This window comes from Oreochromis niloticus, linkage group LG2 (genome assembly GCF_001858045.2).
Source record: "Oreochromis niloticus isolate F11D_XX linkage group LG2, O_niloticus_UMD_NMBU, whole genome shotgun sequence".
NCBI classification, from domain to species: domain Eukaryota; kingdom Metazoa; phylum Chordata; class Actinopteri; order Cichliformes; family Cichlidae; genus Oreochromis; species Oreochromis niloticus.
The window spans coordinates 16,578,863-16,597,266 of NC_031966.2; the positions used below are offsets into that span (position 1 = coordinate 16,578,863).

The 18,404-nt window shown below is 39.1% G+C and overlaps 1 protein-coding gene across 6 annotated transcripts in view; it reads left to right on the plus strand.

Moving 5' to 3' along the window:
* The window catches only part of atp8a1 (ATPase phospholipid transporting 8A1), a 112,110-nt gene that overhangs the window by 42,404 nt on the left and 51,302 nt on the right, over positions 1–18,404 (plus strand). The window contains exons 7-17 of one of the 6 annotated variants that reach the window (XM_019363065.2): positions 598–671; positions 1,895–1,964; positions 2,044–2,171; positions 2,815–2,926; positions 3,309–3,474; positions 3,830–3,835; positions 6,280–6,407; positions 7,390–7,467; positions 7,561–7,649; positions 12,517–12,561; positions 15,849–15,921. In XM_019363065.2, the coding sequence (XP_019218610.1) occupies positions 598–671; positions 1,895–1,964; positions 2,044–2,171; positions 2,815–2,926; positions 3,309–3,474; positions 3,830–3,835; positions 6,280–6,407; positions 7,390–7,467; positions 7,561–7,649; positions 12,517–12,561; positions 15,849–15,921 (969 nt within the window). The remainder of the gene's footprint in view (positions 1–597; positions 672–1,894; positions 1,965–2,043; positions 2,172–2,814; positions 2,927–3,308; positions 3,475–3,829; positions 3,836–6,279; positions 6,408–7,389; positions 7,468–7,560; positions 7,650–12,516; positions 12,562–15,848; positions 15,922–18,404) is intronic. The other 5 variants (XM_005467350.4, XM_005467353.4, XM_005467351.4 and 2 more) reach the window with 5 other exon arrangements.

Consider the following 18,404-nt stretch of genomic DNA (forward strand, 5'->3'; position numbering starts at 1 on the left):
ATGCTTTTGAAGGTATGTAAAAGATGCTAAATATGATAGAATACTCTGCAGTCTGGCAGGATAACCATCATTTCCTTAGGTGGGGTAATGGTAATGTGACTTTTGATTAGATTTGATCAATCATGAGGCTACCTACCTCCTTCACCTTTTCAAAAACCATTTAGACCTGCTGTGAATACAACTTTTGAGCCTAGAGTGGTTTTCTAACCTCTTGAAATCTATTGAATATTGTTCCGAAGTTCTTCTTAAAAAGTCAGATAAGGAAGTTTAATTTGTGTTTAAAACATGTCCTCTGGTGGGACAGCACTCAAGCACTGCCAGCTGTTTTGCTGTTTCTAAATGGTTTGCCGAAAAGGGGAACAGAACCATACCTCTGATCATACAGGACTGATCATTGTGCTCTTCTCATCTACCAAAAACTGAAACAGTTGTCTCTCTCCCCTTATGTGTTTGCTGTTTGTCTCTTTATTTATTTTTTTCCTTTCCATTTCTACTTTTCGATCCTCATCCTCTCTTATCCTCCCCTCCCCTCCTGTGTGAACAACTGCCACACTTTCTCTCTCTCGCCCCCTGCTGGTGCGTGGTTGGTAATATCAGGTGGCTGTTGGGGAAGTAGTCAGAGCGGCAAATGGGGATCACCTCCCGGCTGACCTCGTCATTCTGTCATCCAGGTCAGGAAACAAGCAACATTGAAAACAAAACAGCAGTGGGAGAGATAGGGGCTGTGTGTGTACCGACCGGAATGAGGCATCCTCCTGATACAGTGAGATAGATTTTATTTTCCAAACTCGTGGAAGGAAGAGGCCTGCGATCATGCTGGCGACAACCAGATATTTAAGCGCCTCAGTCAAAGAACACAATGCTTTGAAGTTTAGCAGCCATGGCATTGGCAGTTATTTTGTTGCAATTTATTTTACATAGTTACGTGACACTTTTAAGTGTTTGGCTGAAACTTCTAACAGTGCTCAGAGTGAATGAAGGCATCTAGACATAAAGGACAAAACATAAAGGATCGTGTTTTCCTTTTCGTAGATTCTTTCTTTGGGTCTTGAATATGTTATCCTTGCATGGCTTGTATGGCATCCTGAATGCAGCAATTTGTGTTAATGTTGCAGGTTGCATGCAGTCACATTCCAAGATGAAATCGTCTCGGATTCATAGTTTTGTCAACTTTGCATGTTCTGTACTGAATCTGTAGTTTGCACAGAGTGTTACTGTAGAATTCACTTCCTGGCCATTGCAATAGACTTTTGCTCATTTCCATGAAACAAAACTTATTTGATGGCTAAAACAGCAGACCTATTGCTAATTTTGTAGAGCGTCACTGTCTTAAGTATAAATACACTGGTAATTTAACTGGCGACCCAGCTCACCTTAACAACTGGCATGCTCCAACGCTGTCCCTGTGCCCAGAGTCTGTATGTCTGCTTTGTTTGTTGTGATGTGTGCTCTGATGTGTTTTCTCTCTCTTTCTACTCTCTGTCCCTTTGCAATGTACTTTCACTTTTCTTGAAAGACAGTTAAGCTTAGTGGCAGCACCAAACAAAGATGTTATGTCTCTCCTAAGGGTGTTTACTGTACAATTAAATGGCTAACTTCACTAAAATATAGATGTAGTTCCTGAGTGGCCTCTTTAGCATCTTTGTTTGCAGTGCTTTATTCTTCTGCTGTTATTCTGTGATAGCCATTTTCTATGTCATACTTAGTAACTATTAGACAATAAACTAAGTGGAAATAATCAGTACTTTTTTGCGTACTTATTTTCAGTTTAATATATAGTTATAATGATATAAAACAAGAACAGGTTAAATATAGTGTAATATATAGTTGAATTTAGAGTTTTACTCTTATATTCTCGTACCACAAACGTCTAAATCTTCTCCCTCCACAACAGTGAACCACAGGGTATGTGCTACATTGAAACATCTAACCTGGATGGAGAAACAAACCTCAAAATCAGACAGGTGACTATCTCCTTATTATTCTTTCTTAAGTTCTCATTGTATGCAGTGTGTTTTAATGCTGCTGTAACTACACCAACAGGGACTCCAAGTGACTGCAGACATAAAAGAAATTGACAGCCTGATGCGTCTGTCTGGGCGGATGGAGTGTGAAAGCCCAAACCGACATCTGTATGAGTTTGTTGGAAACATCCGCCTGGATGGACACAGGTGGGCTCAGATGCAGAGCTCTGTGACTGGCTCGCTGCTCCTCTTACTAACTTAATAGCCCATTAGCTAGGAACAGAGCCAGAATAAGTGTGTTATGAGGTTTTAGGGCATCTTTTATCTTTCTGCTGAATAAATGAAAGACGACGTTGCAGTGATATTTAATTATGAGTCTGTTTCCATTGTAAGGAAAATGCATTGCATGCTAGATGGATGCTTTTAGGATATCTAGGATAACATATCTTTATTCTGGGAGTCTGTTTCAATAAAGCTCTTTTTACATGAATATTATTACTGGAAGCTACATCTGGCTTTTAGGAGATCAAAGGAGTGATTCTATTGATGGGAATTGTTTTACAACAAAGATAAGCCATGTCATTTTTAAATGAGGATTTCATTCTTTGTCTTATGTTAAAATGTGTTTGATGATCTGAAACATGTAAATGTGACAAATATGCAGAAAAAAAAAACAAGAAAGTAGCAAATGCTTTTGCACAGCACTGTAAATTTCAGTTATTGATTACACTTATTGTTTGCATGGTCTGAAAGGTTAATGTGAATTCAGTAGTTGTATGTAAAAGCAACAATTATTGATTCAGGGTGAGATATTTAAAAAGCAAAATGTCAGCCGTGTTTCTCAATACAGCACAGTACCACTGGGTCCAGACCAGATCTTACTGAGAGGAGCCCAGCTGAGGAACACACAATGGATCCACGGCGTGGTAGTCTACACAGGACATGACACAAAGCTCATGCAGGTGAAGCACATTTGTGGAGTGATTATTTGTCTAGAAATAGTAAAACAATCACTGTGGTAAACGAGCAAAATGATTAAAATATATTTGCAGATTTTTCTTTTTGTTGTGAGCAGATGTGACGTATTTATACATGTTACAGAGCCAAAACTGTTAAACTAACTGATTAATTAATATATACGGTACAAACTGTATGTCAGGCTGCTTCTACTGGTGGTTCTCAAGTGTTAGTACTCAGGTATCACATACTCATAAGTGGTTTGTCATTATGGCTTAGATAATATTTTGCGGAGGTTTTTATATCGTCATCAACAACAGAGAAAACACTTGTTTGTTCTACTTCTTCATTTTTTTTACCACATCTCTTTTTTCACGTTTTACCCAGAATTCCACGCGGCCTCCTCTGAAGCTGTCCAACGTGGAGCGTATCACCAACTTTCAGATCCTTGTGCTGTTTGGATGCCTGCTGGCCATCTCTCTGGTCTGCTCCATTGGCCAAACCATTTGGAAGGGCCAGTATGGCAACGATGCTTGGTACATGGATCTCAACTGTAAGAGTCCCGACAGCCTACGCTGCACATCTAATTCCACATATTTTGTCTCACTTGTTCATATCAGCTTATTTCTTTGTCGTTTTAAGTTCCTAAATGCTGGTATGTGTCGTGCCGTTTTTGTGTTGCCTCAGTTTAAAACTGCGTTTCGCTTTACAAGTGAAATATGTGGCAATGTGGGAATAAGAGAATTCCCTGTTAATGAGAAAAGACAGTCGTGACGTGCATAAATGTGTCGTGAATGAGTGTGATTGGAAAAAAAATGGTTGAATATCACTGCGCTGCTGTACTTTTTTGTTCCTTTCTAATGTTCTGTTTGATTTTGTTGTTTTCTTTGTTGTCGTTTTTTTAACAGCTCCAGGTAACAACCATTTAAAAGCCTTGGCCATCCGTGAATGACCCTCCCTTACTAATCCCTTACTGAAGCTCTGCCTTTGCTAAGCAAATGAAGCCCCCTACCCTCGCCCCCTATATGGTTGCCCTACTTTGTACGGGCCCATGCCATGGACAAGCACATACCAGGGATCCAACGATAGGTTTTCCCCTCCAGCTCTCTTATACCTTCGTCTAGTTTTTTTTTTCTTTTTCTTTTTTTTCAGTGCCTGATTAAAAACAGTGTCTCACTTTTCCTCCATTTTTCGTGTCACGTTAAATGCTTTGCAGCTCCCAAGCTTCAGACTATCATTTATTCCCACCTCATTTTTCACGAGAAATAAAGAGCAGCATTTACTTTGACTGCGAGGGAGAAGGTTTATACGTGTTTATTGCCTGAACACAACATGTGGCGCAGCCCAAGGGGCAAAAACTGACATTTTCTAAATGCTTCTGCAGCGATCTTTTCTTGTGTGGATTTTTCAAAGAACAGAGTGGGGAGGGATAGAAGTGAAAAGCTGCTTAGTTTTTACTTCTGTTCTCAAACCATAATAGAAGATGGCTCAATTTTAATGTTGTCATTACAGACATTATTGCAGTTCAGAATTTGTGCTGCTCAGTTCCTTAAAGCGGCAGCTGCTGCGATGAAGCTCTGAACCTGGTCTGCAAAGTGATTATCGTGACGCTCTGGCCATTACTCTGTACCCTGATAGGCCTGTGTAGGAGAGGTTGTGCCCTGGTCAGTTCAAGCTTACATTATGACTTACACTGACCCTTTTGATGAGGTGTTCCATTGGCTTTTATTGGGTTTTTTTAAGGGTTTTGTCCTCAGTGACCTTAAAACCCACACTTAAAAGACTCCATATCAAAGTGTCGAGGGGAGTGTAAATTATAAGGCAAGCATCCATCTTGAGACTGATTTGATTTCCATAAGGAGTTGTTGAGGCTCTGTCCAGTGCATATTATCCAACCTGTGGCAAAAGAGAGAGGTGGGGAAACTGCCACATCGTAAACATCCAATTTCACCACGCTGCCTTGTTGTCTTAAATTATTGTAACTTCACCCACTCAACAGCATTATAAAAGTAAATGCAAAGAGGAACATATGAGTCAGCGTTATCCCAACACACATCACACAGAAGCCTGTGATTGTGCATGTCATTTAAAAAAATGATTTTGTTGTTGAAATCATGACAAACTAATACAAGTTCTCAGATCCAGAATGTATGGTTACTGATTTTTACATTCTTACATTCTTTCTGGAGGTAGTCATGCTGACTGTTTCTTCCAAATGTTGCAATGCTAACTGACACTTTGTCACTTCTGCTTGCAGCATGATGAGGAGGAAATGTGGTTTTCTCGCTCTTGCATAGACATGCCATTTAAAACAAAAACATTTAAAACTTAATTAGAATAATGCAACCAAACAATTTACAGTGAACTTTGTGCAAATTTCTTCCCTTCACCTGGTTAGAACATATTACTTTCACATACAAGTGACATCAGATTGGTTTGTGACCTATGCATGTCCCGTTTACTAAGGTTTTAATGATGCTCTGCTGGTCCGATCCAGTGTCACTCTGTTGTTTGATAGCAGCATTTCTGCGTGACATAATAAGATGGCTACTGAAGTGAAATGAGGTGATCGTCATTAACACCCAAACTATTTTGCTGGCATAATCCACCCACTCTTTTCCACTCCTTCTTGGTTGAGAATGTGCTATGGACTGAATCTCCCTCCTTTGTCTTGAGAGCATCTGTTTGTCTCCCCCCCCCCCACTTCTGAAAACATTTTCCCACCTACATGTGTTGTTGTAGCAATAGCTTCCATTCTGCCACTTTCTTTGTGCCATTCAGTTGTTTTTTTTGTTTTGGAATCGTTCTTTCATGGGGGAGGGTTCGCCCCTCTCAACCGCAATGCTAAGATCAAGGCTTGGGTTTAGGAAGGTAACATTTGCACCTCCTGCAAGCTGAGGAAAGGTAAATCACATCCCTCCTGTTTTCATATTTGGTGTCAATGGGATTACATGTTGATCATTGCCAATTGTTCGGGGCTCTCGGGGGAACCGGCATCATTTTGCATAGTGCTTTGTGGAATCATTGCCTGGATCATGCTGGATGCCAAGGCTGCTGCTGCGACACTAATGACATTTGAGATATTTCTGTCCCCGTTCGCTACTTTCAATCTTTGGGACATTAAATTGGATTGCTAATCGGTTGAGTTGTAAGAGGATGAGGTTGGGTGGAAGGAATAGTTAATTCCAGCTAATGGACGATATTAACCCAGAACATTCTCCAGATTGGGATAATGTTGATCATTGGCTGGAAGTAGCTTTGGGCATATTGATTTAACTAACAGATAATTATGAACCAACATTGATGAGTCTTCTGTGTATTACTTCCTCTTTTTTGTCTAAAACTCTTCCCCTTGTAGATGGTGGGGCAGCTAACTTTGGCCTTAACTTCCTCACCTTCATAATCCTGTTCAACAACCTCATCCCCATCAGTCTCCTGGTCACGCTGGAGGTCATCAAGTTCGTCCAAGCCTTTTTTATCAACTGGGTGAGTTCAAGTCGAGATAGATGTGCTGTTTTTCAGACAGTGTTTCTGCATAGGCAGTTATCTGCAATTAAACATTCACTACTTAAACTTGGATCAGATTGCTGCATCTTTTGTAAAAGGGAATATGGGAGCGATGAATGATGACAAATCATGAGTTTTCTTCACAGCGTTTTAAGCTCTTAGCAGTTTTGATGTATTTTTGTGAGTCTCATCAGCAATGTTTCTGGAAAAACTACAAGAAGCATCAAATAAAAGATGGGTTAACATAGCAGCCGGCGAGTAAGTGCCAGACTTTTCCTTTTTAGCTGGTAGAAACCAAAAAGAGCTAAAAGAGAATGAATGTTGGACTGAAGTCTGTCAGGTCAGCACATGACTCCAGATGAATGTTAATGTTGCTGTGCATCGATTTGTTAAGAAGCCAACTGTTGAAAAGTCTTTTCCTCTATGTCTGTTATATAAGGTGATGATACTGTATGCAAAGGCTGTTTCAGCTTGACATGAAGCTGAAAGTGGCAACATGGGGTCATCAAAAGAACCTAAAAAATGACTTTAAACACTATTACTATATTGACATCTGCAAATAGCACTGCAAAGGGAAAATGCATCTAAAAGTTGATGTTAAGCATTTGGTTTAGCATCATGAGTATCTGTAGTAAGTAGGTCAACTTCACTGAATATCTTGACTGAGGCATCCATGTTTGCTTTATTTTGGAAAAGTTATTTTGAGCAACTTTTAATTTTAAATGAAGCCCTAGTGAGTAAATTGTAGTAACATTTAGGACAGTTCTCTGTTGGTTTCCCTTTCCATATCTCCCATTGGTTCAGTATTTTCTCCAGGGAAAATTGACTGTCAGGATTGAAGTAAAGCACCGGTTTTTGGGAGACTTTGTTCATTCTTTCTAAATTAATATGAAGATTGTTAACAAAACATGTTGTTTGTTCAGTAACGTTATATTTTGAGTTCTTCCATTATTGTTTTTAGGACACTGATATGCTGTATGAGCCCACGAACACACCTGCCATGGCCCGCACCTCCAATCTGAATGAAGAATTAGGCCAGGTATATATATATTTATTTATATATTTTATATGTGCTAACACTTATTTGAAAGAGATCTCTTTTAAAGTGTTCTGTGTTTCTCTTTCCTTTCAGGTGAAATACATTTTCTCAGACAAGACAGGAACTCTCACCTGCAACGTGATGCAATTCAAGAAATGCACCATTGCCGGTGTGGCTTATGGGTATGTTGAGCTTTCCTCCCTGTTTTTCCATTTTCCCTGGCTTCGTCTTCACATCCTCTGCCCTTCATTAAGTGCCGAGTGTGCATCATAGTGCATCTGGCGTTTCATTCTCCCTCCCTACCTTCTCATTAGCAGGTACATCAGTGCTCCTCTCGACATAAACTAAAAATAAAAAGTGGGCAGGCATTTGCAAGCAAAGGCACTTTACACTCTCCGTGCATTTGTTCGTTGTTTGTCATGTTGGAGATGTTTGTGAAGACTGGATATGGCTCTTTGTACTTTCCGAGTGTGGTGCGAGTTCGATGGTGTTTTGATATAACTTGATAACTCACAGTATCGTATTTTAACCAAAATGAATTTATTTTTCCTCAACTCCTGTAGCTCTTCAAATTCTTTTAGCTAGAGTTCAACATTAAACATTAAATCTCTCCTAAATGCCTTTTTCCCCCTTGCTCATTTCATTTTCATGCATAGATAATGAGCCTCAGTGGATCCAAAACAAGTGGGAGAGCAGAGTGTTCACAGAATCAAAGAAAGTGCAGGCGTGACAGTACATGTTTAATCCCATTAGGATTCAATTAAAAGCGTGATTGATGAAGTGCAAGCTGAAGGACAAAAGAGTATTTTATTTGGAGTTCTCTGTACTTTCATTAGGCTGTGATTGTGAGTCCAGTGGGAGCACTGACAGTTTGTCACTGTCGATCCCTGGGTCAGCAGCGTAAAGCCCATTTAAGTGCTGTACGTGCTGGTGATGCGAAACCTCCAAAATCATTGCTGATATTTATGTCGTAACCATTGCTGGTGTGGATTAAAGGTTTGTATGATGTTCTTGGTATGTAATGTTGGTGTTACACAATATCTTTTTGTTGTTTCATGGTTATATTGGTGGTTAAACCTGCTGGTCATCAGGGACAAGCACTCACTCCTCCTTCAAAAGGCTAGAGATGTTTTCTTTGATTCTCTGAAAGACAGACTCCCTGTTATGCAACTGATAAATATGGATGAGAGTTTCATAGCAGGAGGGAAGACAACCAGTTCTAATAAGTCGAGAATTTTGAAGATGCCATCGTTTGGCCATCGCTTCCTCATCTTTTTTCTTATGCGTTTCCAAAATTAGACGGTCAGAAACGGTTGACTCTGAAAGGTCACTGTTCTGGATTCATTATCCAACATACTATAACAATGCCAGCTGTACTGCTACGTTCTAGCTCTGTCCATCCAAGCCAATTCGTTTAATTTACAAAGTTAAAAAAATAACTTTTTATCTCACATTTATTTTTCTTTTCAAAGAAGATTGTGTCAGCGAGTTTGTGCTGGGAGGTTTTGATTTGTTCTTTTAATTGTGTCCATAAGACTTCAATCATTGTTACCAGTCACCATTTTAGGTGGCCAGAGCCAACAGGTTGGTATGTACTGTAGTAAAAAAACGTATTTAATGAAGGACTTTAGTCATACAGAGCAGTAATACTGAGAAATATTTAATAATATAAACACCCAAAACCCATCTTAACATTACGGACCAATAGTAAAAGAGTGTGGCATACTTGAGTCTGTTTTGGATATTGTTATATAATATGAATAACTGGAACTTCCTTCTTTCCTATTATAGATGCTTTCAACTGTCTGTTAATCATGAAATATGGATAAAGTAGTTCAGAGGCAGCTCTTGCTTAATTAAACTTTAAATTCTCAAATTAACATACTTGCATCCTTTTTTAACCTTTATTTTAATTTCAGAAGAACAGCTTTTAAATATCAAGCAGTAAGTAATAACATATTGTGCAAAAAGGGATAATACGAGTAAAGCAAAGATAAAATGAGGCATGTTTTTGTTCAAATGAATGAACAAGCATGTGTATAGATCTTAGTTTGTAGCGTGACTTGTAATTTAGTGCCAGAACACGCGCACAAAGCCCCCCCGACGCTGCCGCCCGCATGTGTTCCTCTACACAAATTAAGTGCTGCTGTAATTAATAAAGACATCCCCAAGGGTGTAGACATTAATTAATTCCACTGGATTGGAGTCCCAATCTGAGGGAGGCTCCCAGAATCCTCCTGGGTTTTTATTTAAGGCTAGAGTGAAAGCACAATTATGTAAAGATGTGCTCAAATTACAAAGCTCTTTTTTATTTTATTTAAAAGTGGCTTAACGAAGAGAATTCTTGAAGCATATACTAGAGGATATGTAGTCTTATACAAACTTATTGTTGATTCAAATAGTCACAATGTTTCATTACTGTAGGTAAAAGAGTGAAGCCTCGATGTATGAGTTTGAATCTAATGGAATAATGCTGGAATGCTCTTTGGCCACATTCAGTATTTAATGTTATAAAACTACGTTCATTGGTGACCTTGAAAATATGCACCGAATTGTGATAGCCTGCTGACAGCTGCTACAATTATAAAATGATTTCTATTCATTTCTATTTTTACTACTTTGTCTTTCTTGGATTGTTTTCTCCTTTGATTTTGTTGACTTTTCTCTTTAGACATTAAAGTAACATCTCTCCACTGTAACACCTTTTAATGATTTTATTTTGTAGTTGTTCAGTTTTTATGTGCACTTAGTTTTTTGTTATCAACCTTACATCTACTGGGTGAATCCAGCACCTTATTTAGTTAAAATCAACCATATAGTTTACTGATGTCATATATACCAGTCACTCTAGCAAGTGTTACTGTAGCAGATATTGTATATTTTAATAACATAAAATTAACTCTTTCTAATGAATCTCCATATATTTTATATCTACAGTTGCAGACAGTTGTGGAAGGTTTAGATGCACTCATCATTGGCATGAATGTCATGGTAATTATTGGTGTTTAATGATTTCTTTGAATTGTTCTTTCAGAGTGGATTGATTAGCGCATACATCTGTAGTGACTTTAAGAAACAAGAACAGGATGCACAGATTTGACTTTTAGATTTTCAGATAGTATATGCACAAGCTCAAACATATATACAATCATTTAAATATTTTAATATGCGGTGTTAAAGGTTCTACAGTGTTTTGTAACTTGATATGGCTAAGGCCAGTAAACCTTTTTTTAGTGATCATGATTGACTTCAACTTTTTGCCATCATAAAAAAGGTTTGGCTGACAACATTTGATGGACCAATACTCATAACAATGTGAAAGTCAAGTTAAAAGTTATTTCGATGTGTCACCACTTTGGTAAGGTCCAGAAAAAGACCAAAACTATCACCTTCAGATGAGAGGAAATTGTTTAGAATTTTCAGGAACAGCCCACATGGACAAGATAATGTCTTATGGAGAATTATTTTTGTTTGTTTTTTGGTCAGTTAAGACAAAGATTTAGTTATATTGAAGAGTGAAGGAATAGAGCTAAGGCTATCAAACCTAAGGACATTGTACCACCTGTCAAACATGGTGGTGGTAGCATCATGTTCTGGGGCTGGTGCTGGTACATCGCACAAACTAAATCGAGTAATGAAGAAGGAGAGACTACCTCTGAATTCTTCATCTTCACGTTCAGTTGAAGCTTTGACAGAAGTAGGCCTCCAAACAAGACAATGACCCCCAAAACACATCAGAAATCATTATAAGATGGACACATGAGGCTAACAATAAGCTTCTGGAATTGCCTTACCAAAGCCCCAAACTCAAACCTATTAAAAATTTTCGGATTGGATTTAAAAGCTGTTTCCGTGCCAGGAAGCAAACCAATTTAAATGCTTTTTGGTGGCTACCAAAAAGCTTCTGGTGGAGATACAACTTGGTTATGCAACATTTAACCAAATACTAATGGGGGTGTGCAGATTGGAGAAAATCCAAAACAAACATGCGCACCCAGTTCTTGGTTTTACAGTCATTCCACCCTCGACAAATAAGAGTACAAAGAAATCTAAAAACCCCAAATTACCATGACATTCACTTCTGACCACAACTGCATATAAAATGAAAATAATAGGGGAAGAGCGGTCCTTCAAATCATGCACAATTTGAATAGATATACAAAAACATGGTACTGAAAGCCGTCTCCTTTTTTGTTTATTTTTGCTTCTTAATAATCACAGCTAAAATAACACCTGTAATGTACGGAAATAACAATTTTCATTTTCCACATTTACTAAGGTAAATGATGACTAGTGAATAAAAGCACAGTTGGGCTTCTTTCCAATGTATTTTCTTTAATAATTGTTACAATAAAATCAAAGAGAGATGGACTTTGTAAATAGACTGGTTCTTATATAGTGCTTTTCTACCCTTCTTGAGCGGTCAGAGTGCTTTATACAACATGCCTCACTGACCCATTCACATAAGCACTTTTCTGTCAATGCATCGGAGTGCATCTTGGAGTTCATTGTCTTGCCCATGGATACTTAGGCAGGCATGCAGACTTGGAGACTGAAGCATTCAGGGATCACTGCATCAACCTTCTAATTAGCAGATGGCTTGCACTACAGCAACCCCCAAAAAGAAGAAAACTTGGCGTTTTAGCATGTTGCCAGACTATTTCTTGAGAACAAAGAGACGATGTATAATGTAAAGATATATCATTATGTTACCCGTGAACATTGAAAATAGGTGTTTCCCTGTTTCCAGTCTTAAATTGCTAAAATATCTGACTGCTGGTTGTAAGTAGTTCCTGGTAAAAAAGTGTCAAGAATGAATATTTTGCACAACTGTAAAAAAAAAAATTCTGGAAACAAATAAGCGATTAGAGGACCTGCTGTAATCAACGCTATCATCCTAACCACAGAACCTTAACTAACCTGCCATATTCCAACTCCTCCTAAACGATCCCATTTTAACAAAAATCCCGGCGCCTGCACTTACCAACAACATGTTCACATAATACTTTGTCAACAAGATGCTTTTTGTTCTCACTTTCGCTCCAACAGTCACGTCCCTGAGGCTGAGGAGGGTAGTTTTGCAGAGGACGACTGGTAAGACGATGGGTGTGAAATGGTGGTTGTTTTTATTCGCTCCCTGCTTTTGTGATGTATTAGTGCTGCCTTGCCTTGTGGAAATGGTGACTTTGAACACAATACCTCAGTGTGTGTTTGTTTTGTTGTTTTCTCTGTCCGTTCAGTAATTATGGGACGTGCTGTATGTGACTGTGGCTCCCGAATCAAAATATGTATCTGCTGTCGTAAATGTACAGCTTCAAACATAGTAGTAGCAGTAGTAGTATTTATAATGAACTGTATGAGTATTTCAGAATTGTGGCTTTCTCAAAGGGAAGTTTAGAAAAGCAGGTTTGACAGACAAAGCCTTCCAGCGTTTACCGTACGTTGTGTGGAGGCTGAAGCTGTGCACCATATTCTCCTTTTCCCCAGTTGACATCAAACTTTTCAGCTGGAAGCTACACACCCACTTATTCTGTCTCTCTTTCTCACACATCCAGTAACACACGCGCGCACACACGCAGCTCTGCTTCTGAGATCCATCTGCTCTAGAGTTGAGATCTGCAGTAACAGCATGGGCGTGTCTCATCCATTTTGCATGGGGGATTGGAGCCTGTTTGTTAATACCTATTATGCCAAAATATTGAGTCTTGCTGCTTTACATCATGTTGCAGCTTCAGTGAAAGCATGTCTCATTATATTGTTATTTTTTCCCTCACTAAAGAGATAGACTCTTTATTATTATGTGCAGATAGATTAGAGAAACAAGGATTCCGACACCTCTGATGCACCTCAAGCTTTATTATTTCCTCCTTCTGACGGTAACGGGTCAGCTCGATGTGCCGCAGGTTTGATCTGGAACTGGTCCCTGGTTATTGACTGTGAATAGCCAGCACCCTTGTTCCCATAGTGACAGGATCTCTGTGTGCTGGCAGATAATCAATAGCTGACTGTCCTGTTCACCCGGCCTTGTACCTCGCAAATTTCATCAAGACAACCGACATTGCGAGATATACTGTAGAGAAAGGTTGTGGCTTTCTTACCTGTATAGGGTTAAAAACAATAGTAATGGCACAAAAAAATAATGCATTTGGGCTTCATGTGAATGTGCGTGTTTTATGTCATTTACAGATATAAAGGGGTGCTGAATAGCTCCTGTACATTCATTTGTAATTGGTTGTGTATTTGCAGTATATGAGTTCAAACTTAAACCTTTTTAGCTGAAATGGCTTCCGTCCTTGTTTATATTCATGGAGGTTTTTAAAAATGCAGACTTTGTTTTCCTATTTCTCCATGACAGATTTTAATAAAGACTGCAAGTGTGATAAATTTCCCTGCCTCCAGTGCATCTGTGTAGGGGTAACACAATATCGACTCCTGCCCGGCTGTTTAATTGCATTGCTGTCTTTTCCCTATATTTCCTTCCCTCCAAAGCTCTATTTTCTGTGGAGTGGATGGAGTATTACTAGCTGGCTAGCTGGCTGCTTGGCTCTTTGGGATCTGAACAGCATATCCTGTGGGATTAAAAAGAATTATGGTTGCTAATGGCATTCTCGGTAACATTTCTATCAAACCCCAGTGCCATGGACAAAGCTGCTGTCTCCACGATCTATAGGTCTATTTATCACAGAATCATAAATTGATCCCTGCTGGAGAGCCAGCGAGTGGCTGGTGGCTACATAATCACTGCTGTTACAGGGATAAAAATACATCCTTTCCTTTCATTTATCAGAAATGATTTTTTGAAGTTTTGCATGACTTGTTGATTATTTTCTATCTTGCCAGAAATAAAAAAAGTACTTCTGGCTAGAGACTAATTGGGTTTCCAGTAATTCATTAGAGCTTGATTAGTGTTTGAGTAATGCGGTCTTTTTTAGCTGCCAGAAATTCAGCCTGTCTGCTATCACTGTAAGCAGTTCCTCATGTGCTGTTTAATTTCTAAATTAAATTAAAATAAAAGGGGAACAGCATTTCTTATTTATGCAAATGACGAAAGAGGATCCGATTTATAAACAGAATAATGAATAAATGTACGCGCGTGGATTCCTTGGGAAATGATATTTCAGGGCACTGCTTTGTCAAAGGACGATCTGTTTCTGCCAGCATGGACAAAATCCCAAATAGTGACACTGTACATCCCATTTCTGAAGCCCGGGAGACCAGCATTTGCATTCTGGCTGCACTGTGTTTAATACTTTATTCAGCAAATGTCAATACTGTTGGCACAAAGCGCTGGCTGTGAGATCTGTTGTGTGCTGCCAGTATAAGTGTAAATTCGTTTTTTCTAGAGCTGAAAAGATGAGTTGGTTGATAAAAAATTCTAATTTCACTTATTGGCCAAATTATTAGGTATACCTCTAAACTCTTACACCTTAAGCTTCAGACTGCTCTAAACACTCATATTGAGGGGTTCTTTGTTCCTCTTACCTCTGTGTGATGTCCCTGCTATGGATATTACATCATGTCCCACAGTTTTAGCTGTGAGCGCAGAACTTCCACAACCTTCTGTTTGCAAGGGGCAGCCCATAAGAAGACTTTAAGAAGTAAAATAGGCTCAAAGGGTGTCCTTAATGGTGAGGAACTGCAAGCCACAATCATGCAAAGCTACTTTAGTAGAGTCCAAGAATGAAATATGTGGTGGTAGAAAGGATGTGATACTGTAGGTCCACTTTATGCATGTCCAGACACACTTCACTCGATTTACTGGACTTAGATTTTAAAGGTGGCTCTTACAGTTGCCAGTGAATGTATTTTGATGGGTGTGATTTTTATTTTTAAATATCTGTCATACTGAATATTTTGTGATATATTACAGATAAAAGAAAGCATTGAAAATGTCCCAGGACCCTATGGGACATTTAATAGATTTTAATATATATACTTTTTACTCAATTAAAACTAGACTAAATGATGATATAGTAATTAGTTTTAGTCCCGTTTTTAGGTTTTTGCAACAACACTGTTAGTGCTCGATGTAACGTTCAGGAACACTCTGAAAGGCTGCACAGTGGCTGGCAGCTGAGAGCATTTCTTTTAAATGTTAATGAAAACCGTGGATTGTATGCAGTCTTACTAAGGCTCTAGCATGTAAGAGTGGTACACAAGCACTGTTCAATCTGTCTCCTTTTTATCTTGTTAAGTTTTGACAGAATATCTTTTGATCACGATGCAGAATCATTGTTTTGTTTTTCATGGAGTTTTTTTTTTTTTTTTTGCTAGTCGTGTCTACTCTGAGGACAGCATGCTGTACTTTAGTGCTGTACAGTGTTGCTATCAAGGATGCCAGCGTGTTCTGTTGTTTTGACTTCAGCATCTCCTTTTTCCAGGCACAGCACACAGTCATCAGACGAGGCAGGATTTAATGACCCGAACTTACTGGAAAACCTCCAGAATAATCACGTAAGTAATGTCAAGGTTCCCTGTCACCCGCCTGCAGTCGCTGCTGCCGTTTAGGACAAAATTAAGACGGATTGTGGATCTAATTGTGTGTGCTTGCATAATATCCTCTTTTGCATTTTAAGTAGACTCTTTTTAGCTTTATTTTGTGCCTTTAAAATGGTGAACCGGTTGTGGTGACGCATGCCTCATGTTATTATCTCACGAGACACATTTGGGAACTGATGGATTTAATTGTTTTTAATATCAGTTTGACTAAAATCATGCTGAGGGGTGGATTACGGTTTCTTTGCATCATGATTAGCCAATTCTGACAATATCAGTGAGGTGCACTACTATCTTGCCATCTTTTGCAGGATTTAAGAGGGAGCTCTAATGACCACCTGTAGTCATGCAGTGGGTGAAAACTGTGATTGATTGGCTGTTTGAGTCACTGAGCTGCAGAGTGGTGTGGAGGAGGCAAAATGTCACATCCAATTAGGTGCAGTAGTACCGCCCAGGGAAAGTAGTAATCCCACTGTGATGTTTGCTTTGTTATGACAGCAGAATCTCTCCACACATTGAGTTTGTCTAAGATCTGCTTCAGTCTCATATTGATAGCCTCTCGCCAGTTTGTAATTATGGTACATAACTAACTGCTGTCTGGAAACCAGGGTTTGCATGCATTTTGGTAACGATTTAGCCTGATTAATCTGGACTGTAATAAATAATAGATGTATGTTTTTTCTGATATGTTGTAGGCATGCTCAAAACTATGAAGATTTTTGGTAGAATCATCAACATTAAAGTTGATATATATGCTCATGGCTATTTTATTAGGTATGTGTGTTCAGCTCCTCATTAACACAAATGTCTAATATCTAATATCAGCCAATCACATGGCAAATTTGATGCTTTTAGGCATGTAGGCTCAAGACAACCTGCTGAAATACAAACTGAGCATCAGAATGGGGAAGAAAGGCGATTTAAGAGACTATTCCAATATAGACCAAAATCTTAGGGAAATGTTTCCAGTTCCTAGCTCTGAATGCAAAAGGGCTCCAACCCTTTACCTGACAGAATGGTCAGTGAGTGTATAGTTATTCAAAATAAGTGCTTGGAGGTTTTTTGCGACTCTTGCTAGGTGGCAGCACATGCTTGCTTCTAGAAGGACTTCAACAATACTAACCCCATGTAACCCTGAGTAATAGTGAGCTGAATTACCAAAGCGACATCAAGGTTTTTAAACATTACCTCAAACTTTCAAGATGTTAGTTTAATTAATGCAGAATCAGTGCTTCGCTTCCACTTATATATCGCTGCTGGAGCTGCTGAATGAAGCGATGCATTTGATGTAACAGCTGATATTCTCCTGGTACAAGCGCTTCTTCTTATGGCCTTCAGAGTGCTTCTTGCATAAACATTACTAAGGAGAGGGGAATTAAGAGTGTTGACAGAAATAAGCATCCCCTCTAGTGCTTTTCATGTTCCCTGGACATGTTCCACACCCACAGAGTTTCAATGGCTTCTTCATTTTCTCCTCACCCTTAAACTTTTTCCCACACGGGCTGTGTCTGAAGTGATGAGTGTCTGTCACTGCTGCTGTGACACAGGTTACCCAGAAGTTATTTGGGGTGATAGCTGGGAGCACAGTATTTCCTGTCACATCTAATTGTGCCATCAGAACAAAGTTCAGATGGTCTGTACTGTCTGCCTAGTTTACCACCACCCTTGATGTCTTGCTGTCACATTTCTGCTTTTCTTCTGAGAGGAGAGGAGTCGGTGTCATAAACTTTACCCTATCAAAAAAAGTCTGTTTGCTAGCACCTTTAAAGCAGGCTGGAAGGGAAGTGTAAATGCAACATGTTGGGGTTTTACAAGTGATTATTGGCTGGACTAGTTCTTGGTGTGGCACAGTAACCTCCCCATGACAATCCCATTATTGTCATTGGGTTTCCATGACAGCAGTCTTAATGAAAAGATCCCATCCCTTAAAGAGCAATTAGCAAAGACCTACTTTTAGCCTTAAACCTACATCAGATATTAACCCTCATCCCATTAAGGATGTGAGAGCTGTCCAAAATATCTGCACTTTAAAAGAAAACATGTCCTCACTCTTGGGGTTTAAAACTCAATTACACACATGCCTACGCACTCACACACACATACTGTCCTGTCCTTCAGAGGATACCTGTCAACCAAGTCCAGATTATCATGCTGCTATGAGGCAGGGAGGCCTCTCTTAGCCACCTGCACTGTAATAGACTCTATGTATTTTCATTTGGAAGAGGCGCTTTTAATTTACCACCCATCCCCCCTTCATTCATGTGATCCTTTGTTCCTCTCATCACAACAGAAAGAACAAATTTAATAATACTCTGCGTGAGGATGCAGCCTTTTGTTTCAGATGGGAGTGAAAACATGCACTTTTGAGCCATCACTACCTAGCTATCTTACACCGTTCCAGTATTATTTAAACCTACATCTGATATTAACCCTCAGATTTC